Below are 9254 nucleotides of genomic sequence, written 5' to 3'. Positions count from 1 at the left end.
TTTCAACTCGGTTTTTCGTTTGGGGATAGTGGTGGGGGTCAGGGGTCATTGGGTGTTGGTGAGGTGGGGTCCGGTGGGGTGTGTTGGATGAAAAAGTGAAAGGGGCAGGGTCAAGGGGCCGGAGAACTCGCAGATGGCTGGCCATGCAAACGAAATGCATAGAGACGCATTTTTTCCTTAAATTAGAAAAACAATTGCCAGCGTTGTGGGCTAGAAAACCTGCAACTTTAGTCAAAAGGTTGACCACAGAAAAAGTTCTCAAAGCGTTTACTTTTTACACGTCGCTTTTCAACTTCACAGAGCTGATGTTAAAAGTTTCCACTTTTGGACTCAAGCTTTTACCTATAAATTGTTTTATAAGCACTTCGCCAGGTGTATACATATTTTATTATGTAATATTTGTTTAGCATATTGTCCACTGAAGTGCTGAATTTTTTATTTTATATGACATAAACAAGTTGGGTGCAGATCCCGAATTCGAATTCCGGAAAAAGTAACGTCAACGTTGAAAAAAAAACAAAAAAAATAATTTTTCTGCTAAAAAGTATTGGACTAAATTAAAATGTTTTCGAAATTAATTTTGTTATATTAATATTTGGGTCCTAGCTGCTTTACGATTTCTTCAATTATAAAATCAAATATTAGCGCCAATTCTTAATAACATATTTATAAATTGTCAGTTTAAAACAATATTTAGTTTTTTAGATAGGCAATTTATATCCAAAAAAATAAATAAATAAATGTATTTATTTATAAGAACTATGGTTGTCGCCTTTGCCCTTACAATAACAACAAAATTAGGGACATTTATTTAGCCTAACTTTTGTTCCTCGACAAATCAAAACAAAAATATGTTGTATATGTTATATTCGTGTTTTTTGGCTTTGCTTTGGATATTCAAAACAGACGCGCATCAGTGTGCAAACACTATTAGAGCGGTTATTTCAGCATCTCTAAGTGTGACCGTCGCCTGCGATCACAACTATCGATATGGCGCTTTTTGAGAATCGCTTTCAGCCTGGCAAATAGTTCCGTTATTAGTAAGAAGAAGAGCGAAAGCGAAACAAAATAATTATTTTCTAGAACTTGTGATTTTTAGACCATACAATATGGAATTGCGCAGCCGAACGCACAAGAAATTAGCGGACATCCTCAAAAGTAAGTATATACAACAAATGTTGTTATAATACCGATTGAAAGAGCTTAATTTGCGCAGGCGCTGGCGCCTATGAGGCCAACATGGAAGTCGAGGAGATGCGCGAATTGGTCACTGCCTTGGAAAGCTCGGCCAACGCCGATGATCAGGATCTGGAGAGGGTTTTACATGTGGGCTAACTACCTTAAAAATACTTATTCCCCTTAATATCACCGATTTCCGCAGGAGAGCGAGTTGGAGTTTTTGTGCTCGCAGCCGAGTGCTTTGCACAACTCCACGATGATCATACCGCCCCAGGGGCCCACGATGAATCCAAATTTGGACAGTCCGCCAAGCGAACCTATTTGCTTGACCGTTCGGGCTGTGGTCCATCATGCCATGGACTGGAGTCCCACGGCGGAAAGGCGACTTCCTGTCCGAAAGCGAAGTGCTGGGGACCACAACCAGATCATCGATCAGGATGGAAAGCGTTCCAGACCTCCAGTGATCAGCAGTGGCCAGGATCAGCAAAATCAGGAGCAAGATAACCAAAATCCGGATGCCACGCCCGTTTCAATCGGAAATGAGGGCGATTCTGGGGTCAGTTGGGAGGAGGCATCGTCGCTCTCCAGCGTTAGCGATGCCATGTCCATGCCCTCCATTGGCGAAATGCCCGATCGACACTTGATAAGCACCAGCAGCGCTGCAGTCTCCGATTTCTCAGATATCCACGAGCATAGCCACGATTAGGAAGCTCTTGTCAATATTTTGTGGGTGCCAGATTTTTTGTTAGCCTTAAGCGACAGCAGCACCGCGATTTGAAAATAAAAATCATTCTTCTAGCTTAAGCAATTGTCATAAAAATATTTAAAATTCTCGTCTGTCCAGTAAAATTACATCAAAAGGCCGGCTGTTCGCTTTAAAATCAAGAGCACACAATAAATGTAATTTCTTTAAAACACATACACCTAAAAGCTCTTGTATAATTTAATTTTTTTTGTGGCAGATAAGGGTTTCAGTTATAACATTTCAAATGTTTTGAGAAAACAAATTTTTTATTCATTATACATTTTGCAGCCTATAGAACATTTATAACAAGAAAGGAAAGCTAACTTCGGGCGGAGCCGAAGTTGATATACCCTTGCAGAATATTCTGTAAATTATATTCTCCAAAATTATTCATATGATGCATTCTTAATAGTCATAAAAAGTCCCAACTTCCTAACTTTACAAACTCCAAAGTTATGGCTTTTCCGATCGTTCAGTTATATGGCAGCTATATGATATAGTGGCCCGATCCGGCTTATATATTACCGGCAATAGAAAGACAAGTTTTGGGAAAGTTTCAAGCAGATATCTTTAAAACTGAGGGACTAGTTTGCGTAGAAACGGACGGACGGACAGACGAACATGGCTAGATCGACTCTCCTAGTGATGCTGATCAAGAATATATATACTTTATAGGGTCGGAAATGTCTCCATCACTGCGTTGCAAACTTTTGACTGAAATTATAATACATTCTGCAAGGGTATAAAAATAATAAAAGCTAGAGCAAATTGATGACTATGTTGCTATGTTTTTAAACTATAAAAACTTTTTTTAAGGAGGTAAGAAAGTCGTGACAAAATTTTGTATACATATTCTTCAATGTTCAAGGTTTTCTATTTTAAAAAAGACAAAAAGTCAGATCAAAAAACAACATTTTATTATATTTTTAAAAAATTAAAATACTAATGACTTAAAAAAAAGTTTGTTTAGAGTTTTAAAAAATTTTTAAATAAAAGAATCATTACAACTCAACATAAACATTTATATTTAGACTAACATAAAATATTTTAAAGAATTTCAAATGTTATTTTTGAATGATATTAGTTATTCGTAATTTATTATTTGTATACATAATTAAGTATTCCGCCTTCTTGTTTTTTTGGCTTAGATTACCACCATATTGAATTCAAAAAATGTTAGTTCTAGGACGTTTATTTCTAGTTTCCAAGTTGTACAGCGCAAATATTGTCAGATTTTTATCCAAAAAATAAACTTTTTTGCCCACTTTGCAACAATAGAATCGATAACTCATGAGCTTATCCTAACAGCAAACCCTTATTTAAAACACGTGGTTCTATCGAAATGGTCACACTGATAAGCAATGTGTACACACTCTTTTTGTTATAACATCGCTTTTCGCAGAGTCATTTCGCAGCCAATTTAAGAACAATATATTCTAAAAAATGTAATGGAAAATAAAAACTTAGGTTGAACTCACTGTAAATAATATGGGTTTGCATAACAGGTCCCTACAGGTTCCTCACATTGTGGGCGATGATGACGATGTTCTAGAAGATTCGTAAGTCAGCTTTGAAATTGCTAAATAATATTTTACTATATTATTACACTTTATTAATAGGGAAAGTGAACAAGACGATAAAGAAAATTCAAATGAGAATGAGTGAGTATATTATTTTGAATGCGATGCAATATTTTTTACATTTCGTACTTCCAGAATGGCTATGGATGGTTCATGTTGGGTATTGAAGGCCAACCACATGAAACCCACACCGTAAGTTTTCTTTTAAACCTTGAGATACACCCTGTCTAAAAATTGCTTGCAGTCCAATTTCAGAGATGAAGAAGTCACCAGTAATTCCAAAGGATATCTCCACCGTTCCTACAAAAGCTTTCCTTACACCGCAACGCCCGCAGCCCTACTCCTTGGCCATTCCCCACCGTCTCGTCAATTCTCTGGCGGATTTTTCTGCTCCGGAATCAATTGGAGCACGTGTATCCAGACGAAGCAGAAGCAACATTGGGTTCATCAATGACGGTATTACTACTCAAATCGCTCCACCTGTCCAGCTGGCCAAGCCGATGGATATCACCGGCTACTTCCACGAGCTGTCCGTTAATCTCGTCCAGCAACGCGTCTGCCTGAAGCCCTTCTTGGAGCTGCGCAAGCGCATCGATCGGTTGGCGGCCCAATCTTTGCAGGAATCCAAGCGGATGCAGAAGTAGTAAATCATCCGAGTCAAGAAGAATATTATAAAGAAATTATAAATGTATAAACGATACTTATTTTTAATATAATCTTTCATACTTACATTACTTTGTGCGCCAATGGAATATTTTAGTTCAGTTTTTTATGTAGTCCCATGGACTCAATTAGTTTTAATTAAGGTCTAGCTCTTTGGAAGCAAATTAGACAAACTACATTTTATAAGATTCGTGAACATTCGATAGGTATTTTCTTTTAAGAAAAAAGTTTTTTTACTTTTAAATAATATACACATATATTCGACTAGTGGTACATTTTCTAAATAAATCGAACAAATCCAAATGTATATATTAAATTCAATTTAAAATGAATATAAAATATAAAAATAAATGCAAACAAAAAACAGTCTAGTAACCACATTGTTCGTCATCCAATTCGGTGCAATTGCAGTAGTTGACATCAGGAGCGATGTCGGAGGCCAGATCGTCCTCACCAATTGTCACACAACGCACATTACAGGGATATTTCTGAAGGACTCATGATTTATACGGGATGTTAAGGAAGAAAAGGAAAGTCAAACCCACCACGACGACCAGCGGATGGCCATCCTCGTCTGTGAGTCCCACATTATCGCAACCATCACCCTCATTCTGCCGGTAAAGTATGAACTTGGTCATACAACAGAGCACGATCTTCGAAAAAAAGACTTTGTTTTAAATATAGGCTTAAAATACCCTTATAGGCCCATTTTTATATGATGATATAAAACGGAGCAATAAGAGCTGGCTGGAAATATTAATCGTGATAATAAACATATAATTATAGACTTAATAACCCAGGTGGTATATGTTGCCCCAATATCCATCAACCTACCAAAAATATATAAATCGCACCATTATTTTGAAATTGGCTAGCTGAGAAAAGTGTTTCTTAAAAAATATATAAGTCTCATTGCATATGGGCTGAAAATCAGAGAAGCTTTGTATTATTATATTCATTTTTGGTATTTTTATATGGAAGGAAATTATATAGTCGCCGATTTTTATAAAATTAAAATTGTAAGCAATTAATTTGTGACGCAGTATATAAATGTTTTAATTTTTTGTTCAACAATTTTTTCTATTGTTTCTATGGCAGCTAAAAATGTTGAGTTTTTTCTTTTGTTTTAGATAGGTGAAAGTGTATATTTATAATAAAAAAATTTTAAAAAATTAATTAAGCCCATTTAATATATTTTTGAGCACATTTATCATAAGAAGGTACTTGTCCGATTAAGCGATGGAGTCACTGTATATGACTATATGATTTTTGCAGCAACTGAAAAATTAAAGTTATATCGAGGTATCACTATACCAAGTCGCTTAGGGATGCTGATCAAGAATGTACTTTGTAGGGTTGGACATGTATTTTATACTACGTTGCACACTTTTTCCTGAAATTATAATACACTCAGCAAGGGGAAAAAGGGGTTACTTACCAGGAACTTCAAGGCCAGGACCCAAAGCGCCAGCAGGACGTAGAAGAGGTTCCACACCGCGCCGACGAACGCCGGCAGACATCCGTCCGCATTGATGGAGTCCACAGTGAGGGCGGGAAACGGCTGGCGGCTGCTGCCACCGGTGGCATGCCCCTCGCCGGGCATGAAGTTGCTGAAGCAGCTCTCGCAGGACCGCCTGCAGCAGGCGTAGGGTGCCAGGACTATCGACGAGCAGTTGTCCTCCAGCCCCGGCATCCAGTCAGCACTCATCCAATCCTTGTAGCCGTGCACCCCGCAGCACTCCTTGCGCCACTGCAGTCCGTCCCACAGGAGCTTCCACTCCGGACACGAGTAGTACATGTCGATGCCGCGGGTCAGCGAGGTCTCCGCCGCATTCTCCAGCACATCGACGCCCCGGTACAGACTCCAGATGCACCCGAAGCCGGAGGCAATGATTACGCAGGAGTAGAACCCCCACATGGACAGCAGAAGGCGAACGTTGGGCGTGCAGCGCCGCCTCCAGATCCGCCGCCACATGGCTATGCTGCAGAGGAAGGTCACCCCCAGCTGGGCCCCAAGCACGTAGACCCCAAACAGATAGCCGCCGACCAGACGGCACTCGATCTCCGACAGGTAGCCGGTGAACAGGGCGTGGTAGTAAGCGGTCACCACCAGGATCAGCAGTCCGATCACAGCCTCGGTTATCAGCAGCAGGTTCACGTAGACGGAGGCTCGGCGGAAGGGCTGGCGCATTTGGTCATCCTCGTGGGCATCGGTCGAAAGTTGGGCTTGTCGGCGAGGTTTTGGCTCTGAACTCGAATTTCATTTGGATTGACGCTGATCGCTAGGATTTCTCTATACATACATATATCCGTAACGTCTATGGTAGCATATACCTAAAGGGTATTACAGATATTCGAATGAAAATAATAAAAATAAACCTGAAGACTAAACTTAGATTTCAAATAAGAAGGTGGGTAAATGATTTAAGCACAGTCGAACTTCAATAATTTGAACCACCACATTGGATTTTATTTTATTCTATTTTTTTGTACATTGTTCGAATAATAGAATCTCCGAGACAGGATGTATTATTCACCAAATTTATTGATTAAAGATACTCTTAAATAAAATCTCCAAAATGAACTCTTAGACCACCATGGTATTTTAGGACTGATATATTGTAAATTGAAATAATAGCATTCCAATTGAAATAATATCTAAATATCTAATATATCAAAAACAGAAGACCGTTTTTCTATTTTATTTAGATCGTTTTATTTGGATCGCAAGTGATAAATGTAAATACGCTTAATTATATATCAGTTTAAAACTTTTTAATTGAATCTGAGCAGTTGAGAGTTCATCAGTTAATAGATAAACCTTATATAGTAAGTGGTTATCAGATGGTTGATTCATCAGTCTTTCATCAATCGCCGCCTTTGGGAACAATTACCGCACGAAGCTGAACTTGAGGACCCCGGAAGTATAGTCCATATTGGGTCCGATCTGCTTGGCGTCGATCTTGATAAGCTTGATGTTGTCCAGGCAGCGCGGACTGTGAACTATTTCCTGATTGATGTCGCTATGCCGGATCCAGAGTTCCAAGGGTTGACTGCGCCACCTTTGCTTGGTCAGAATAGCTATGCAGCTCCATACGAAGGACTCTCCGTGACACCGAGATCGGGTGATGTCCAGGACCCTCAGCTGCCGACAATTGATCACGAATTCTAGAAGGCCCAAAGGACTCTCTAATTGATAGCCACACAAATGGAGCTCGGTTAGCTCACGCAGTTGACTGGCCAGTTGTCGCAGCACCTGATCCTCCAGGCACTGCAGCTGACCGCCCTCCTCCTCCTCTGCTTGACCATGTAACTCTAGTCGCGACAGCTGTCTAAGATTTCCCAGCTCCCTGAAAAACCTTCCATAATCATGAAGTATTCCACTGAAGCGAAATGCCTCTATAAGTCTGGCTGATCCAGGAGGACTGCTCGGTCGAGCTATTCGCGACAGGACATCGAAGACGAAGTTTTTGGAGTAAATCGACAGCTTTTGTAGGCGTGGCAGCCGGAGAAGTTGCTGCGTAATGTCCGACTCCATGCACAGGTGATAATCGGCAATTTTGATATGCTCCAGTGTGGGGCACAGCTGGAGATCCGCGAGATCGCAACAGTTCACCTCGTCGCAGTCCTCCATAATGTCAAATTTGCGTAGTTTTAGCTGCCGGAAGAGGTCCCTGAAGTGCTGGGATTCCAGGAACTGGCAGTCGTCCAGACAGAGTTCGCTTAGGTGCTCCAGGTCGCACAGGTACTTCCCAGTGATTTGGCAGCCCCTGAGCTTGAGCCTCCTTAAATTCGGGAATACCCTTCGCAGCAGTCGCACATCCTCGTCCACGAAGCGAACGCGTCCTCGTCGATTCCCATCGCCCAGCCACTCCAGGGATTGGATGCTCTCCAGGGTGTGACTGCTCAGGACTCGCAATCTCCGGACATCAAGCTGGTGGCAACTCAATCGTTCCATGTGCGGAGCCAAAGCCAGGATGAAGGCCAGGAAGTGCCGGGAATTGCACACCGATCGCCGGAACATTTCGTCCTGCAGGACAACATTGCGGACTCGGGTCCTCCAGAGCATCTGCACTATGCTCTCCAATCGCCTGTTCAACCTGCCGATCTCGTACTGCTGGAACACATTCAGCTGGCGGACGATCAAAGCCAGGACATCGTCATTCAGCTGCAGCAGAGAAGCCGCAGTGGGTGCTGAAAAGGGGAAGGATCTTACTGTGTTCAAGGTTCTTTTCCTGGTTTTGCACATTCCTTACCTGTATCTGTGGTCATCTGTGTTGTGTTCTCGATCGTGGTGTTTGAAATACTAACGAATCTACGCCGTTGCCATGGCCAGATGATGGCTACCTAGTGCGAAGGTCATTTAGGGGTGGATTTCCAGGCAAATCGGGCGGAATTCGCGCTACCTAAATTCCTTATCCTTTTAGAGATGGCCATCCGAAACGATATTTTTTGAACCAGTAAGGATCGATCAGTTGTCTTTATAGTGTGCTCAGATAATATGCAAATAAATAGTAGCTTTAACTGCTTCTCTAACCTGTTTTTTTTATTTTTATATGTTTAAAAATTGTTTGGTGTAAGTAATTTTATGTAATGATTGTATTCAAAATAACCTTTATGTAAATAACAAAATATAGAATTTTCTTTTAATTTCATTCCATAAATTGTCGATTTTTCCACTTAAACAGTACATTTTGTATGAAAACGAATAGCCAGATTTTTATCAGATCTATAAGAATCGAAACTATTTGTAAACTTGTTCAAAAAAAGTTGAGAAGTTTAATTTCGATGTATTTTAAACTGAACTGAACGACCCTCCGGTGAGGATTCATAACATAAAATTTAAAATGAAATAAGGACTTAAAATAATATTGTAATCCGCAAACCAGCTGAAAATGACATTTACATATTTTGTTAAAAACCAGTTTTTATGCTTATGCTGCGCGTTTTTGCTGCTCATTTATTTGTTTTTGTTTAGTGCTTACTACTTCATCAATTTTAATTACATTTTACTCGTAACTTGTACAATATATACTATATATAATATATATATATATTTATATGCATTTCATTTGTTGTCCAATTTC

At 40.0% G+C, this 9254-nt stretch overlaps 4 protein-coding genes across 5 annotated transcripts; 2 read left to right on the top strand and 2 right to left on the bottom strand.

Annotated features, from left to right (window-relative positions):
- Positions 1-1037: 1037 nt before the first annotated feature.
- LOC108045828 lies at positions 1038-2109 on the top strand. The gene is made up of 3 exons (XM_017125262.1): positions 1038-1158; positions 1217-1326; positions 1382-2109. Exons 1-3 carry the CDS (start codon positions 1110-1112, stop codon positions 1883-1885), a joined length of 663 nt encoding a protein of 220 aa, XP_016980751.1. The 5' UTR covers positions 1038-1109; the 3' UTR covers positions 1886-2109.
- A 1168-nt stretch (positions 2110-3277) lies between these two features.
- On the top strand, positions 3278-4256 carry LOC108045832. Of its 2 annotated transcripts, XM_017125267.2 has the most exons (5): positions 3278-3369; positions 3430-3483; positions 3544-3585; positions 3640-3696; positions 3749-4256. In XM_017125267.2, coding segments are annotated over exons 1-5 (555 nt in total). In that variant the 5' UTR covers positions 3278-3367; the 3' UTR covers positions 4149-4256. The 2 variants fall into 2 exon arrangements, with proteins under 2 accessions (XP_016980756.1, XP_016980755.1); XM_017125266.2 differs by having other exon boundaries at positions 3300-3483.
- Positions 4257-4466: 210 nt separating this feature from the next.
- Positions 4467-6417, bottom strand: LOC108045845 (tetraspanin-12). The gene is made up of 3 exons (XM_017125286.1): positions 5606-6417; positions 4713-4820; positions 4467-4655 (listed from the first exon to the last, which is right to left on the bottom strand). The coding sequence occupies exons 1-3, from the start codon at positions 6356-6358 to the stop codon at positions 4536-4538; spliced, it is 981 nt and encodes a 326-aa protein (XP_016980775.1). The 5' UTR covers positions 6359-6417; the 3' UTR covers positions 4467-4535.
- Positions 6418-6864: 447 nt separating this feature from the next.
- Positions 6865-8497, bottom strand: LOC108045827. Its single transcript, XM_017125261.1, has 2 exons — positions 8424-8497; positions 6865-8361 (listed from the first exon to the last, which is right to left on the bottom strand). The coding sequence occupies exons 1-2, from the start codon at positions 8437-8439 to the stop codon at positions 7058-7060; spliced, it is 1320 nt and encodes a 439-aa protein (XP_016980750.1). The 5' UTR covers positions 8440-8497; the 3' UTR covers positions 6865-7057.
- Positions 8498-9254: the final 757 nt, after the last annotated feature.

This window comes from Drosophila rhopaloa, unplaced genomic scaffold (assembly GCF_018152115.1).
Source record: "Drosophila rhopaloa isolate 14029-0021.01 unplaced genomic scaffold, ASM1815211v1 contig_2, whole genome shotgun sequence".
Lineage (NCBI taxonomy): Eukaryota > Metazoa > Arthropoda > Insecta > Diptera > Drosophilidae > Drosophila > Drosophila rhopaloa.
This window is presented reverse-complemented; position numbering and strand designations above follow the sequence as displayed.

What these genes read in the sequence shown, in the direction of transcription:
- LOC108045845 (XM_017125286.1), bottom strand. Translation starts at nt 6,358, where the DNA reads ATGCGCCAGCCCTTCCGCCGAGCCTCCGTCTACGTGAACCTGCTGCTG. An exon ending in TCCTGGCCTTGAAGTTCCTG is followed by an intron (nt 4,821 to 5,605) that starts GTAAGTAACCCC and finishes TTTTTTTCGAAG; the next exon opens with ATCGTGCTCTGTTGTATGAC. An exon ending in GCCATCCGCTGGTCGTCGTG is followed by an intron (nt 4,656 to 4,712) that starts GTGGGTTTGACT and finishes TGAGTCCTTCAG; the next exon opens with AAATATCCCTGTAATGTGCG.
- LOC108045828 (XM_017125262.1), top strand. Translation starts at nt 1,110, where the DNA reads ATGGAATTGCGCAGCCGAACGCACAAGAAATTAGCGGACATCCTCAAA. An exon ending in ATTAGCGGACATCCTCAAAA is followed by an intron (nt 1,159 to 1,216) that starts GTAAGTATATAC and finishes TAATTTGCGCAG; the next exon opens with GCGCTGGCGCCTATGAGGCC. An exon ending in ATCTGGAGAGGGTTTTACAT is followed by an intron (nt 1,327 to 1,381) that starts GTGGGCTAACTA and finishes CGATTTCCGCAG; the next exon opens with GAGAGCGAGTTGGAGTTTTT.
- LOC108045832 (XM_017125266.2), top strand. Translation starts at nt 3,413, where the DNA reads ATGGGTTTGCATAACAGGTCCCTACAGGTTCCTCACATTGTGGGCGAT. An exon ending in GAAAATTCAAATGAGAATGA is followed by an intron (nt 3,586 to 3,639) that starts GTGAGTATATTA and finishes TCGTACTTCCAG; the next exon opens with AATGGCTATGGATGGTTCAT. An exon ending in AACCACATGAAACCCACACC is followed by an intron (nt 3,697 to 3,748) that starts GTAAGTTTTCTT and finishes AATTGCTTGCAG; the next exon opens with TCCAATTTCAGAGATGAAGA.